Source organism: Pleurodeles waltl, chromosome 6, assembly GCF_031143425.1.
Source record: "Pleurodeles waltl isolate 20211129_DDA chromosome 6, aPleWal1.hap1.20221129, whole genome shotgun sequence".
Lineage (NCBI taxonomy): Eukaryota > Metazoa > Chordata > Amphibia > Caudata > Salamandridae > Pleurodeles > Pleurodeles waltl.
The window spans coordinates 946008921-946025518 of record NC_090445.1 but is presented as its reverse complement, the minus strand read 5'-3'; the positions used below and the strand labels follow the sequence as shown (position 1 = coordinate 946025518).

Here is a 16598-nt window from a genome sequence, read left to right as displayed (position 1 = left end):
AATATATTGCAGGGGTGCTGAGTAGTGCAGGTACTCTCCCTCTTCATATAAATTGCAGGTACTCGGTACTGGACAGTACCTGCCCATTTAAAGCACTGCTTTAAAGAGGATACTCATAATAGGGAACTAATCTTACAAGTAACCTTGACTTCTACAGTATGGAATTCTGTCTAATCGGCACAAGCAAAATAGAATATTAGGCTTAGGCCAACCTGGCTATGTGGAACCAGGGACATGGAAGGATTTATCATGCACGTTACTTCATGTGGTTCAAAGTCACCCTGTTAGAAGTTTACTCAATCTGACATCGGAAAACAAACAGACCGACAGGCTCCCTGCTGAGATGTAAAGTGGAAGTTAAGTGGATAACTTTAGTACCTTTATTCTAAAATCACATTAATCGGGTTTGCTGTCTTCAGTCTCATGTACTTTATTATGCGAGATTTGATTACTATTTATTAAAAGTTGAAAAATAATATGTTGCCTTCTCTATTTGTGTTTTCTTGTTATTCAAAATTTGAAAGCATCTATGTATTTAAATAAAATCCGGCACATGTGCAGAGATAAGCTACCATTTATGAGTTCAGAGAGAGTACCCATGATGACGAAAAAACTGTCCTTTCAATCAGGTTTCCTCCCATGTATCTGTGGCAAATATGACAGAATTTAATTCCATATAATTCTGTTTTAAACCAAATAAATGAACATGACACCTCATTGCCTTTTAGAGGAAATTAATGTGTGAAGTAGTTTAATAAGTTTTTAATTGGGATAGGGTCAAATGATTTCTACCATAAATGCAGGAGAGACATGGTACAGCGAAACTCCATGCTTCATTACTTGTTTCTTGACTTTCCCTGTTTCCCTGTTTCCCTACAACCTTTATGCAGGCTATTTTTCCAAAAATAGTTTAACCTCATAGCGTTTAAAGGTCGGACACTCCCACGTTCTTTCTTTGTTTTACAGCAGGGCTCGGCTTCCACCTCGCCCTATCATTCCCGCCTGGGCTTGTCATCGTCTGAGCCTGTTCTAGCGTCACCACGTGCGAAAATGAAGGGGCAAGCATCGGCTGTGCGTCTAAACTCATTGCGCGAGTCAATAAGGCCACACGAAACGGAAGCCAAGCAGGTGAGCCGTTAGGATGGAATCAATGCCAACATAGTAATTCAAGCATCATCGGCATTCAGGTGTGCTTTTGCAAATCGTCCCTTAGCTCTTTTGCCTACCTGATGAGCATTTAGTGGGCAAGTTATTAATAAACTTTGTGGATGTGTCTGCCTGCAGTGTGGTGTTGTGATGCTCTTGAGGGTGGAAGACTACGCAGAAAGGAGAAGGTGCTATAAAATGACGTTATTCCATCCGTTTCTTAGAGCCACAACTAAAATGTAACTCAAGTTTTGGTGTGTTAAAGACTGCAGGTCACCCTTCAGATCATTTTCTTTAATCTCAGTGTTCCTCATTTTTCCTTCTAATGGTTAGCTATTTGCCAAACTCCCTGCAGTAGTTTCAGTAGCTATATTATTCCACTGCCTCCAGAAGTCCTAAAGCAAATGAAGGATTAGGAACGGAGACACGCGGAATGCATTTAGTGCACTCAGCTAACCGGCTACGTCAACGTAGACTAGCTGTATTCGCCCACTTTGTCACTCTTTGTGAGCAGTGCATGCAGAACATTTTCAGTTTTCGGTCATTGTGCCACTTTGGCCAGTTGTCCTTAGCTATCCTTTTGGTCGTCACATTTTGAAAATGTTAACCATCACATTAAAATTTAATTTTCGATTTTTGTTTGTGGATTAACGAAAATATTTCATAATTTGTGTATTTGTTTGAATATTTATTTCTGTAGTTCTGGGTATTTTTGTGTTTCATGTTGTAAAAATTGTTTGGGGGCGATGGGGTCTGTGGTTTTCAGTAGTAATTCATTGGGACCCACAGAAGTCAAAAGGTTAAGAACCAGCGACGGCTGCCCTAAATTTCAACCGGCCGGTAAGGAGGTTGGGGGTACTGGGGAAATAAAAATAATAATAATTAAAAAAAAAACCTTACTCGTTCCTGACGACACCGGCCACCTCGCTCCTCTTCTAATGGTGTCTCAGCAGTCCCTGGTACACCAGCACAGGCTCACCCCTTGCAATCCTGGTGCTGTTTGCATGCTATATCTAGCATGAGAGCAGCACCAGGATTGGTCTGAGTGGCTTGTTCTGCTTCTCAGACGTGCATGAGAATCTATGCAGTATCTCCAACCCGGCTGCGCAACACAGCCTGGTTGGAAAAACCTAACTGCGCATGTCGGTTTGGCCGGTTTAAGACGTACGGCCAAACTGACATGCTCACATAGTGGACTCAGTTACTCCACTCCCCCTCCCCACCCCCCTCCTCCCATGGCCCAGCCCCGCCCCTCTCTGCTCATGCTGGCTGAACCAACAGCGGAAAAATAAAACAATAGTATAATATTGTTTTATTTTTCAGCTGGTGGCTCTTAGCTGGGGGGAACGCTCCTTCACCATTGCGAAGAAGCCGCCCCGTTAAGAACCACTGCATCTGACAGACTTCTAGCTGCAGATTCTTTACCTTTGAATTCCCTAGCGTTGGCTTTGAATCTGGAATCTTTTTGCTGAGCAATACCGTGCGCGTGCCGTCGGGTGGCGTCGTCTGGTTCCGCTTGCGTCGTCCTGCTCCACGTGGTTTCGTCGACATCACAGTCGTCTATATAGACGCCACCTCGGCGCGCATACGTCTGTTATTTTCCTTCTGCGCCGGTTAAGAGCGGATCCATGATCGAACTACCCTTTGCCTTTTTGGCAAGCCTTTTTTCGACGTTTTGTCGAGGATTTTTGTCTGTGCGAGGGATATGTCCTCTAGGCAGACCGGGCTCAGTTCGGGCGGTGCCTGCCATTGCGTGATATGTGACAGAGCCCCACAAGATATGTCTCTGGTGCCTCGACAGGGAGCACAACTCGAAGTCGTGTTCCGACTGTCGGGCCATGGCCCAAAAGCTTTTAGGGAGCGGTCCCTAAAGCTCATGGCGGCCCGGCAGTTGACTTCTGTCGGCATGACTCCTCGGAGGTAACGGTTCCGGAGCCCCAAGTCCTCTTCGTCCCATTCAAGGTCCTCGGGGCACTCAGGGAAGAGGCACAAAAAGAAGTAGTAGTCCAATCGGACTTCGACTTTGCCACACCCGTAGGCTGACGAGGCATCTCAGGAACGTAGACGTTCACAGCACAGTTCTGCTAAGCCTTTGCCAGGGCCGACTCGCACCTCCCCTCCCTTTCCGGGAGCCAAAGCGACCCCCACTCAATTAAAGGAATTTTACGAGGCTATGTGCCTTGTTTTTGAGTGGGCTGCCCCCTGAGGTGGGGCTTCGGGCCCCACGGGGTCAGCAGGGGCCCCATTGGATTCAACACTGGTTGCTTCAGTGCAGTTGGGGATCCCAGGATCCAATAGCTGATCCGGACCAGCTCCAGGTGCTCACGGTCTGCCTCCTCCGGCACCTGACCCGATGTCGACGCTCCCTCCACCACCGACACCCACTGGTGGTGGTAGCCCTTCCCTCATTCCTGATGATCCTGAGCCGGAACGACGTTGTACGACACCGATTCCGACTTTGATGACGCCAATTAGTGCCAGATCAGTGCCCAAGGCTTATTTAGAACAGCCAGGCACAGGTGGGGAGTGGGAGGGGTATGCGGACCCTTTAGAATATGGATAGGAGCATGAATAGGACTGGTATGAGGAGCTAGAGGAAGCCAGAGGACTGGATACTTCTACAGATGCTGGCATGCTCCCACCCCTGCTGTGGCTACGGAGGAGGGTGCATCTTATGCCATGGTGGTGCGTAGCGCGGCTGAGGTCTTAAACTTAGACTTGCTTACGGTGCCGGTCAGGATTAATCTCCTGATGGAGGTGCTTCAGCCAGGAGTTTCTAAATCAGAGCCAATGTTACACTTCAATGAAGCCCTCACAGATGTCCTTCTGGGAACGTGGTCCAAACCCAGCACAGGGGCTCCTGTGAATAGGGGAATCGGCTGCCGCCATAGACCAGCTCCAAGCGACCCTAGTTTCCTCACCCAACACCCCCCTCAGAGATCTTGGTGGTCCAAGCATCCACTTCCTGTGGTGCCTTCCCTTTCACTCTCACAGATAGGGAATCCAAGAGGCTGGACCAACTTGGGAAGAAGATGTTTCCTTCCTCCAGCCTGGCATTGAGGTCGGTAAACACCTCTTGCCTTTTGGGACATTTGTCCCATACTTTATGGGATACAGTGGCACAAGTGCTGCCCCAGGTCCCGGAGGGCGTATGGGACACTCTCACCCAGGCTGTCAAGGATGGGAGAAATGCAGCCAACTTTATCATCAGGTGTGGCTTGGACACGACCGACTTGCTGGGCAGGGCGATTTCTTCAACAGTGGCCCTCCAACGCCACGCCTGGCTACATACCACTGGCTTTTCGGGGGATGTCCAGTCGAACTTGATGGACATGCCATTCGATGACACACACCTTTTTGGTGAAAAGGCAGACTCTGTGCTTGAGAGCCAGATCCTTGGGTCCCTCAGCGACTGTTCACCAGCAGTCTGTCTATCGCCCCTTTCGAGGCTTCAGGAGGGGCATGGTACCACGCCAACAACAGGTTAGCCACCGTCCTCCAGCATCACATCATCCAGTGCGAAGATACGGTCATGATACCTTAAGACCCAGAGGGTCTAGCCAGAGGTTGGCCACCACCCAGCCCTCCTCTTCCGCAATGCCCAAGCCCTCCTAGTATGAGTCTGCAAGACCATGTCCGTCCAGTTGGAGGGAGGATTCAATTTCATGTCCCTCACAATCCATTACTTTGAACAAATGGGTCTTGCAGATCATACAAAAGGGCTATTCCCTCCCCTTCCAGTCTTTCCCTCCCTCTATCCCTCTGGTAAAAGAACAGCTCATGGAGGATCATTTGATCTTACTCCGCGAGGAAATTACATCTCTCTTGGCCAAAGGAGCCATAGAAATGGTCCCTTAATAAGAAGTAGGCAGTAGTTGTTATTCTCGTTACTTTCTGATTCACAAAAAGACGAAGGTGCTTCTCCCTTTTCTGGATTTAAGGGACGTCAATCTCTTTCTCAAGAAGGAGAAATTCAAGATGCTCACTCCTGCTCAGGCTTTGTCTGCCCTAGACCAAGGAGACGGGATGGTAGCGTTGGACTTGCAGGATGCACATTTTCACATTCCCATCCTGCCCGCCCAAAAGGCGTTTCTTGCGGTTCAAGGTGGGCCACGCGCATTTTCAGTTTACTGTGCTCCGCTTCGGTCTCACCAGTGCCCCTCGAATGTCCACCAAATTGATGGCGGTGGTGGCAGCTCATCGGCGCAGGTTAGGGATTTCAGTCTTCCCCTACCTCGACGACTGGTTGTGGAAGGCTCCTACGCCCCAGGCTCTCATCACCCATCTTCAGACTACGGCGATCTCCTGCATTCGCTGGGGTTTACTATAAACGTGTTGAAGTCACACCTGACTCCCTCTCAGAAGCTCCCTTTCATCGGATCTGTCCTGGACACAGTGCAGTTTCAGGTCTATCCTCCTGAGAAGCGAGTCCAGGATATTCAGGTTATGATACCGATATTTCGGCCTCTATCCTGGATTTCGGTGAGACAGACTCTGAGGCTGTTGGGACTCGTAGCTTCCTGCATCCTGTTAGTCAAACATGCCAGATGGCATATGCAGGTTTGCAGTGGGACCTGAAGTTCCAGTGGGCACAGCATCAGGGGAAATCAGGAAAGACCTGCAGTGGTGGTTTGTGAACTGTGATTGGGTCAATGGCAGTCTCCTGTCCCTTCCCCAACCAGATCTCACAGTATTGACAGATGTGTCAGTTCTGGGATGGGGTAGCCATCTGGGAGAGGTGGAGTTCAGGGGTCTTTGGTCTCCGGTGGAGTCCGGGTTCCATATTACCTTATTGGAGCTCCGGGCGATCCGGGTAGCATTGAAGGCAATCGCCCTGTTGTGAAAGGGAAGTTAGTGCAGGTGTTCACAGACAACACCACCGCAATGTGTTATTGCAACAAGCAGGGCAGTGTTGGGTCAGGGACCCTTTGTCAAGAGGCTCTGCGTCTCTGGACTTGGCTGGAACATCAGGGCATTACCTTGATGGTTCAACGTCTGGCGGGCTCTCTCAACGCCAGAGCAGACAAACTCAGCTGCCGACGCACAGTCGATCACGAATGGTGTCTCCATCCGGAGGTGGCGCAAGGTCTCTTTCTCAAGTGGGGAGAACCTTGGTTAGATCTGTTCGCCTCTGCAGAGAACGCGCAATGTCAGCTGTTTTGCGCATTGGAGTTTCCAAGGCGGCACTCGCTCAGAGATGCTTTTTGTCTTGAGTGGAGCTCCAGCCTCCTTTACGCCTTCCCGCCTATCTCTCTTCTGCCCAGAGTTCTCAAGAAAATCAAGTATGACCGGGCCCAAGTTTTCTTGGTGGCTCCGGACTGGGCTCAAAGAGTGTGGTATCCAGAACTATTGAGCATGCCCATTGATCCTCCACTCAGACTGCCTCTTCGGTCGGATCGTCGGTCGCAGCAGCAGGGATGGTTCTCCCCCCAAACCTGTCCAACCTCCGCCTTCATGCGTGGAGATTGAGCGGCAACAGTTGACGGCATTTGCCCTTCCACCCGAAGTCTGCAATGTTATCTTGGCAGCCAGGCGTCCATCGTCTAAAACTGTATACGCCTGTCGTTGGAATACATTTGTGGCATGGTGTACCAACAAATCTGTTGGTCCCCTTTCTGCCACTCTGTCAGAGGTTCTTATGTTCATTCTTTCTTTAGCCCAGCAGGGCTCTGCTTTTGGCACCCTTAATGGGTATTTGTCTGCCATTTCTGCCTTTCTTAGGCAACCTGATCAGCCCTCACTCTTTAAATCTCCTATTGTGAGTAGGTTCTTAAAGGGGCTCCCCCACTTATTTCCCCCACTCCATTTATCATGCCTCAGTGGGCTCTTAATCTTGTACTTACTTATTTGATGTGTATCCCCTTTGAGCCAATGCATAATTTTCCCTTGCGGCTCCTCACATTTAAAACTGTCTTTCTGGTCACTATCACCTCTGCTCGCAGGGTGAGTAAGCTTCAGGCCCTTTCTTCAAAGCCTCCTTACTTGTCTGTACACCCTGACAAAGTGGTGTTACGCACTAGAGCTTCCTTCCTTCCTAAGGTGGTTACACCATTTCACATAGGCCAGTTCATTACTTTGCCTACCTTCTACGCACCCTCACATCCTTCCCATGAGGAGGAGAGACTCTACAGTCTGGACCCAAAAAGAGCTTTGGTGTTCTGCCTCAATCGTACTAAAAATTTCCGGGTGGACGATCAACTCTTTGTTGGCTACGTGGATGCTAAGAAAGGGAAGGCGGTGCAAAAGCGTACCATCTCTTGATGGGTGCTTCTTTGCATCAAAATGTGCTACGCTTTGGCTAAAAAGCAACCTCCTGAAGACTTGCATGCTCATTCCACCAAAGCAACTGTGGCTTCCACTGCGTTAGCACTCAGAGTTCCTGTCCTGGATATCTGTCAGGCAGCTACGTGGGCATCCCTGCAAACGTTTGGTAAGCATCACTGCCTGGATAGTCAGGTCCGTCGAGACAGCTACTTTGGTCATTCGGTCCTGCAGGACTTTCTAGTATGATCTTGGTTCGCAGCCCACCACTGAGGATGGCATTGCTCGGGTATCTTTTCTAAGGTAAGGAATCAGTAACTCGAAGCCTCTATCAGATGTACAAGTTATTTACCTTCGGTAATTAAATATCTGGTACAGACATATTCTAGGTGCAGATTCCTTACCGCCCACCCATCCTCCTCACTTACGAATTGATTTCTAGGGACAGGGATATCCCCTTTCAGGTCCTTAGTTCTTGTGCACCAATCTCAGTGTTCTTAGCGGCTCTGCGCTCTGGTGTGGAAAGTCATTAAAAGAAACTGACGTCACTGCGCAAGGGCGGCGTCTATGTACTGCTCCTGACATCATCACTGTGACCACGACGCCTGCGGAGTCGACCGATGCCACCTACCGACGCTCAAGGGTATTGCTCGAAGAAAAATCTCCGGATCCAGTCTGACGCCTGGGGGGAAAATTCTAAGGTAAGGAATCTGCAACTAGAATATGTCTCTACCAGATACTTCGTTACCAAAGGTAAGTAACTTGTATGTCACTCCAAAATAACATAAAATAACATTCTTGTATATTCCTGTGTCAGTCCGGTTTTGCATCTTCATGCTGCTGGTTAACAATACTCTGCATACCCTTTGCCATACTTGGAAGGCCTGCACTGTTTATAGATCATTGTTAGACAACCAGGATTTCCCCCGTTGGCTCAGAAAAGCATTCGTCCCACCTCTTGACTTCTCCGTCATCCACTGAGCTCCGCAGCCTGACTGGGAGGATAAGTGATTCATCAGCTTGCGAAGAATGGAAAGCATGTCACCACGTGCTAAAGCGACACCAGACTGTAGCCAGGAATTCTGACAGATGTTTTTCGCATAGCTTGAATTGAAGGATACATTTTGATTGTAAAACTTTTTCTAATCTTTATAGCTCATGATGTACACATTTTGTGACAGAGAACTGTTTAGTATTTTCATGATATGCAAAAATTCTTGTAGCGGCCATCTATTTAAAAATAAAAAATTAAAATTACCTATGGGATCTCCCATTAAAAACTGGATGCTTATAGATTAATTCACCTGTTAGCGCTTTATACCTCTAGGGTGTCAGAAAACATCCAGTTGTGAAGGAAGTAGTTGCATTATTGTAGGAAGCTGGTTCTGTATATACTATATCAAAGTGAGATATAGTGTGCATAGGGTCCAGGGGTTTTCCAGAGGCTTGACAGAGACAATAATAGGTAATACTAATGCTTTATTTGTGGCAGTGTGTTCGAGCAGTTACGCATATCAGAGGGTAGTGTCAAGCATTGTGTGAAAACACACACTCAATGACTTAACTCCAGGCTAATAGGTTTTTATATAGAAATATATACTTTTGTTAATTTATTTCCAGAACCACAAGATTCATTTAGCAGGTAAGTACATCAAATGAAAGGTACTTTGCATAGTAATACTTAGGACTTTGATTGGAATCAATATTGTACACATTGTTTCTTTAGATTGGCAAAAAGCTATTTTAAAAGTGGACACTGCAATTTTCAACAGTTCCTTGGGGAGGTAAGTAAAGTACAGTTTCTGAGGTAAGTACCACACTTACGGGTTCAGTCTCCGGGGCATAGGTTGCCCACCGTTGGGGTTTCAAGGTGACCCCAAACACCCAGCATCAGCAACACAGGGTCCGTCATGTGCAGAGGTCAAACAGGAGCCAAAATAACGTGGGCACCTATGGAGACAGGGGGTACTCCGGTTCTGGTCTGCTTGCAGGTAAGTACCCACGTTGTCGGAGGGCAGACCATGTGGGTTTGGAGGAGTATTGGAGGGGCTCCAAATAGGCACAAAAACCACACGCTCAGCGGCTTGGGGGCCGCCGGGTGCAGTGTGCCAACAGGACATTGGGTTCTCAATAGAACTCAAAGGAGGGACCCAGGGGTCACTTACGCGCTGCAGGCAGGGCACAGGGGGGCCTCTCAGGCAAGCCACCGACTGGGCAAGGGTGAGGGCTGCCTGCTGGTCATTGCTACACCAGTGGTCGGTTTCTCACTGGCCTGTGGGCTGCGGGTGCAGTACTTCTCCAGGTGTCCGATAACTTCGTCCTGGGCAGTCGGGTCCTCGGGATTCCCTCTGCAGGCATCGTCGTGGGGATGCATAGAGGTCAGCCCAGGGTGGACACGTTGTCGGAGTTGCCTGGAGGGTCCTCTCTGGATGGTTGGTTCCTCTGGACACCAGCCGGGGGCGTTGGGTGCAGAGTAGTTGGACTCACGCTTCTGGGCTGAGGTAAGAGTCCCTTTAAAGTTGGTTTCTTGATCTTTTTGGACAGGTCCGTTGTCCACGGGAGTTTCTTGGTCCTTGGTGAGGCAGGCAGTCTCCTGGAAGTGTTGCTTCTTATCTTGCAGCTTTTCGAAGTAGGAGAAGGGCTAGGCAGGCTGGGGCCGAGTCAGTTTATGTCTCCTTTTCTTCTCTGCGCGGTTTTCAGCTCAGCATTCCTTCTTCTTTCTTGAGGTCGTCAGGAATCTGAAGAGCTGGGTTTGGGGTCACCCCTAAATACTAAATTTAGGGGTGTATTAGGGTCAGTGGGCAGTAGCCAATGGCTACTGTCCCAGGGGGTGGCTACACCCTACTTGTGCCCACTCCCTCTGAGGAGGGAAGCACATCCCTATCCCTATTGGTCCTAATCCTCCAAAGTAAGATGGAGGATTTCTCAAGGAGGGGGTCACTTCAGCTCTGGTCACCTTAGGGGTGGACCTGGATGGAGGGGTGACTCCTCCTTGTTTTTCTCATTATCCCTCTAGACTTGCTGCCAAAAGTGGGGGCTTGTCAGGGGGCGGGCATCTCCAATAGATGGAGTGCCCTGGGGCACTCTAACACCAGGCTTGAGCCTTTGAGGCTCACCGCCAGGTGTTAGTTCCTGCAGGGGGAGGTGTGAAGCACCTCCACCAGGACAGGCTTTGTTTCTGACCACAGAGTGCACAAAGGCATTCACTCCATGTTGTCAGAAACTCATATGGAAGTGGCAGGCTGGCACAGACCAGTCAGCCTTGCACTAGCAGTTGAGCTAGCATACAGGGGTCATCTCTAAGATGCCCTCTGTGTGCATTTTTCAATAAATCCCACACTGGCATCAGTGTGAGTTTATTGTGCTAAGAAGTTTGATACCAAATTTCCCAGTATTCAGTTTAGCCATTATAGTGCTGTGAAGTTCGTAATGACCGACTCCCATACCATATACTCAGTATGGCTACCCTGCACTTACAGTGTCTAAGAATTGACTTAGACACTGCAGGGGCATATTGCTCATGCAGCTATGCCCTCACCTATGGTATAGAGCACCACAGGGATGACTTACCTATGCCACAGGCAGTGGTTTGTGGGCTTAGCACTCTGAGGGGAGTGCCAAGTCAACTTTGTCTTTTCTCCCCACTAGCACACACAAGCTGCAAAGCAATGTGCATGTACTGAGTGAGGGGTCCCTGAGGGTGGCATAATACATGCTGCAGCCCTTAGGGACCTTCCCTGGCCACAGGGCCCTCCGTACCAAGGGTACCTTTTACAAATGACTTAACTGTGTGCCAGGGCTATGCTAATTGTGGAAACAAAGGTACAGTTTTAGGGAAAGAACACTCGTGCTGGGGGCTGGTTAGGAGGGTTCCAGCACATATCCAATCAAAGCTGGCATCAACACTAGGCACAAAGCGGGGGTGACCATGCCAACAATGGCATTTTCCTACATATATCTTTGAATGTTGTTGAGATCCCACATGACTTGCTATCTTTTTCAATGGTTTCTTGATCCACTAATTGGATTACTATTGGTGCCTTTTCCTGATTCAGGATAAGTTGATCTTAGTGAAATTGGTATCCCTGTAGTTGACTTTACCTTTCCTGACATACCTATCATGCACAAATTTGAAAACTTTGTTAAAAAAATGTTTTTCACTTTTGGGCGACAGTCATAACCATCTCTTGCTACCTGTCTTTTTTTAAAAGAAAGTGTTATTTAGCACTTTTAATGCTTGAGGGCTATGCTGTAACAAATTGAGACAGAATGTGACCTTCAACACTATTGGTATTATTTATTGTTATGTGTAAAATGTGTTCTTGTTTGATAGAAAAACTTGGTCAGAATATGCCCCTCATAGAATAGGGCCAATTTCTGTGCTATCTTTTCCTCGCTTCAGAGTTGTAGGTAAAAACATGAGGCTTTTAAGGGGAGAATCTTTCAGCCAAATGTAGGTACATAATTGAAGAAATCCCAAAGACATAGGACATGATGGAGCTCTGTGGCTGTATTGACCCACCTGCTTAAACTCCCAAAGAAATGAGTGGACATTTCTGAAGAGGACTGTGAAAGATGTTAGTGATCTCAATGAGGTTCACATCAACATTGTAAAGTCCTGTGTACCCCCCAGTTCTCAATAATTCATTTAGGGAGAAGTAAGTTGATAGATGTATGAGTGCAAATAGCAAACTTAATAAGTTATGCCACACTGCCTATGTTCAAAGATCCAGACGGTGCTCATATTACTACTTGCAAGCAGCTCCTACAGTCATTGTGCTAAAGCCTTTCTGTTGTTTTTAATAATTTTGTGAGTACAGCGTAAGTGCATGCAACCTGTTATATGAGGTTGATACTCCACGTTTACAAAAAAAGACCCTAGATTAGACGCACCATTTGATTACATTTCTAAATGCCTCTCCCATATCTTCTCAGTAGAATTGTATTAAAGAAATTAGCATATTGGACATTAATGCTTAACTTGACTCCTCTGCGGCATGGTGGATCTGATAGACATCTAGTAGTAGATATCTTACCTTAGAATTTCCCCAATGCGTCAGACTCGATCTAAAGACTTTTATGAGCAGTACCCCTGCACGACAGACCAACATTGTCCGTGCTGGAAATGACCTTGTGGTAACGACCTTGTGGTTCCTATACAGGAACCACCACAGCGCGCTGACGTCAGTTCTTTTATTTCCGCGCCAGCTAACACTGATTTGAAGAGAGCTACCCCTCAATCTTTTTATGACTGGCTTTTTAAAAAAAAATTGTTGAAGAATTTTTTGAGCTTTTAACTCTTTATTGCCCCAAGGATCTCATAAACTCCTACCGTTCATGTCATCTGGCGATGTCCGTGACGGATCCCCACCTTGTGTGTCTTCGGTGCCTGGAGCGCGACCATGACCTGAAGTTGTGCTCCGAGTGTCTGGCCATCCATCAGAAGGGTTTGAGGGAGGAGTCCCCGAAGCTGACAGTTGCCTATGCTTGACTTCGTGCAAGTCAAGAGCTTAGTCGAGAGAAAGGTCACAGGATCCGTCACGGGGCCCTTCATCATAGTGCCCCCAGGCCAAGTCCTCGGGTGATTGGTTAAGTCGAGGCACAAGAGAAAGTCTAAGAAGTCTAAGAATTCTTAGGCTTCCCTCATTTGTCAGCCAGCAAGACGAGGGAGTGTTGATGTTCTAAGCCTCACTCTGCTGAGCTGGTGCCAGGGTCGACTTCACACCTCTCCAAATTTCCAGTAGCCAGAGCAACCCCTGCCCAATTACAAGAATTTTATGAAGCAGCTGGAGCACCTTTGGGCCCTGCAGAATTGGAAGGGGCCCCTTCAGGTGGCTTCAGTGCTGAGGGGCACCTAAGGATCCAGACCTCGCACCGACGTTGATCGTACCAGTTCGACCTTCCCCGATGGCAAAGTTCCCAGCTCCACCTGTGCCCACAGACAGCACCATATCCATTCTTATCCCCTACACAGAGCCGGATGGACATTGCACAATGCCAACTATAATGCAGGCAGGACCCTTGCCTCCTATGTCTGATTCTGAGTCCCTTTCTTATAGTCTAGGCTTTGGTGATCAATAGGAGGGGTAGCTTCAAGACCTCTGGACTGAGCACCGTCTTGGGTGAAGCCATCAGACTGGATACTTCTCCAGATAATGGGATGTATTCTCCCCCTACTGTGGCTACAGAGGAGGGAGCTTCCTATTCTATGGTGGTAAGAAGAGCAGCTGAGGTCTTGGACCTTGACTTGCCTACAGTGGTAGTCAGGACTAACCTCCTTACAGAGGTGCTTCAATGTAGAGCTTCCTCCTAAAAAACAATGCTCCTATTTCTTGAGGTCCTCACAGATGTTCTATCGGGTATCTTGTCCTAACCCAGCACAGGGGGTCCTGTGAAAATGACAATTGCCCGCCACCATTGCCCCACTTGGGATCCACGTTTTTGGATGCAGCACCCCACCCTTGAGAGCTTAGTTATCCAAGCCTCCCCGTTCAAAGGCACGTTCCCTTGTACATGCTGGATAGGAAATCCTAAAGGCTGGATATGCTTGGGAAGCAAATGTTCTTCTTCCTCCAGTTTAGCATTGTGGTCTGTGAACACTGCATACTTTTTGGGCCGGTAATCCCACACGCTGTGGGATACAGTTGCGCAAGTACTGCCACAGGTCCCATGGGAACCCCAGGCTGTGCTCTTTCAGGAAGTTGCCAATGGGAGAAATGCAGCTAAATTAACCATCCATTGCATACTGGATTCAACGAGTTCGCTAAGCAGAGTAGTTTATTCAACAGTGGCACTGAGGAGACACGCCTGGTCTCTTCTTTGCTAGGAAGTTACGGCTCTCTTGGCCAAGGGAGCCATAGAGAGAGTTCCTATGCCAAAAGTAGGTTATGGTTGCTATTCCCTCTACTTTCTGGTACACACAAAGACAAAGGTCCCCACCCTATCCTAGACCTTTGGTCCCTCAATCTCGTCCTCAGAGGGAAGCTCAAGATGCTCAATTTGGCTCAATTACTATCTGACCTAGACCCAGGAGACTGGATGGTAGAGTTGGACGTTTATTTCCATATCCCCGTCCTTCCTGCCCACAGATGTTACTTCTGGTTCACGGTATGCCACGAGCACTTTCAGTTCATCATGCTCCCCTTTTGCCTTACCACCGCCCTTCGGGTGTTTTCCAAGGTAATGATGGTGGTCGCTGCTCATCTGCGCAGGCCAGGGGGTTCAGTCTTCCCCTATCTTGACAACTGGCTGTTGAAGGACGGCTCACTGCAGGCTGTCCTCTCCCATTTCCAGACTATGGAGGACCTCCTGCATTTGCTAGGGTTCACTGAAAATGTACTGAAGCCACACCTGACTCCATCTAAGACGCTCCCTTTCTTCGGAGCTGTTATGGACACAGTGCAATTTCGGCCTTATCCTCCACAGTGGCAAGCCTGTGATACCAATGTTTCAGCCTTTATCCTGGATATCAGTGAGAATGACTGTGAGGCCGCTGGGCTTCAGGGTGAACTGCACAAGATCTGCAGTGGTGGTTAAAGAACAGCGATTGTGTCAGAGGCAGATCCCTCTCCCTTTCCCAACCAGATCCCACAGTAGTGACAGATGCTTACTCCTGGGATGGGGTGGCTATCTGAGAGAGGTGGAGATAAGAGGCATCTGGTCTCCGGTGGAATCCAAACTCCACATCAACCTTTTGAGGCTCTGTACAATCTGGCTAGTATTGAAGGAATTTCTTCCCTCTATCAAGGGGAAGATGGTGCAGGTATTCATGGACACCACCACTGCTATGTGGTACAGAAACAAGCAGGGTGGGATAGGGTCGTTGACCGTTTATTAAGATGGTCTGCACTTCTGGACGTGGCTGGAACAGCAGGGCATATCCCTGGTGGCTCAACATCTGGCAGGCTCTCTGAACACCATAACAGATTAACTCAGACGAAAATGCAGAGTGGATCACAAGTGGCGTCCCCATCTGGGGGTGGTGCAAGGTCTCTTTCAGCAGTGGGGAGAGCCTTGGGTAGATCTGTTTGCCTCCGCAGAGAATGTGCAATGTGCAATTTGCGTTGGAATTTCCAAGGCTGCAGTCGCTTTGAGACCCTTTTTGTCTTGAGTAGAACTATGGCCTCCTGTATTCCTTTCTTCCCATACCACTTCTGTCCAGAGTTCTCAAGAAGATCAAGAATAACCATGCTGAGGTAATCATTGTGGCTCTGGACTGGGCACAGAGAAACTTGTATCCTGAGCTACTGAGCATATCCATGGATCTTCAGATCAGACTGCCCCTTCAGGAGGATCTTCTATTGCAGCAGCAGGGGAGGGTTCTACAACCAAACCTGTTCACTCTCTGCCTTCTTGCAGATAGATTCAGCAGTGACAGTTGACAGCCTTCGACCTTTCTTCCAAAGTCTGCAACGTAATCGTGGCAGCCAGGCATCCCTCCACCAAAATGGTATGGCTCTCATTGGAAAAAGAAATTGGGCATGGTGCACAGACAAGTCTGTTGACCCCCTTTCTTCCTCTCTCTCTCTCTCTGGTCCTATTGTTAATCCTTTCCTTGGCTCAGCAGGGCTTTGCTATGGACACACTTAAAGATGATCTGTCTGCTATTTCTGTTTTCTTGTGGCTGCCTGATCACCTTCTTTGTTTAGATCCTTTATTGTTCATAGGTTCCCCAAAGGTCTTACACACCTTTTCCCTCCATCCCCATTTATTATGCTCCAATGGGATCTGAATTTGGTTTTAACGTTTCTGATGTGTGCTCTTTTCGAGCATCTCCACAGTTGTCCTTTCAGGATTCTCGCTTTGAAAACAGCCTTCCTTGTGCCATTACATCTGCCTGCAGGTTGAGTGAGCTGCAGTCATTGTCATCTAAGCTGTCCTAACTTTGCATCTATCCAGACAAATTAGTGCTCCAAAATAGGGCCTGCTGTTTGCCAAAAGTGGTTACTCCCTTTCATGTGGGTTAGTCCATCACCTTGCCTACTTTTTATGCACCCCCTCATTCTTCTAAAAAAGAGGAGAGACTCTATCACCTAGACTCCTAAGGAGTGTTGTGTTCTGCCTTAATCATACAAAAGAGTTCTGGGTGAATTATCAACTCTTTGTCGGTTATATGGGTGTGAAGAAAGGTCAGGCAGTGCAGAAGCAGACCATATCCAGTTGGGTCGTACTGTGCATTAAAATCTGCTATG

At 48.1% G+C, this 16598-nt stretch overlaps 1 protein-coding gene across 2 annotated transcripts in view; it reads left to right on the top strand.

Annotated features, from left to right (window-relative positions):
• CFAP46 (cilia and flagella associated protein 46) overlaps positions 1-16598 on the top strand; it is a 1580346-nt gene that overhangs the window by 611973 nt on the left and 951775 nt on the right. For both annotated transcript variants that reach the window (XM_069239769.1, XM_069239768.1), the window contains exon 27: positions 967-1128. In XM_069239769.1, coding sequence (XP_069095870.1) covers positions 967-1128 — 162 coding nt within the window. The remainder of the gene's footprint in view (positions 1-966; positions 1129-16598) is intronic.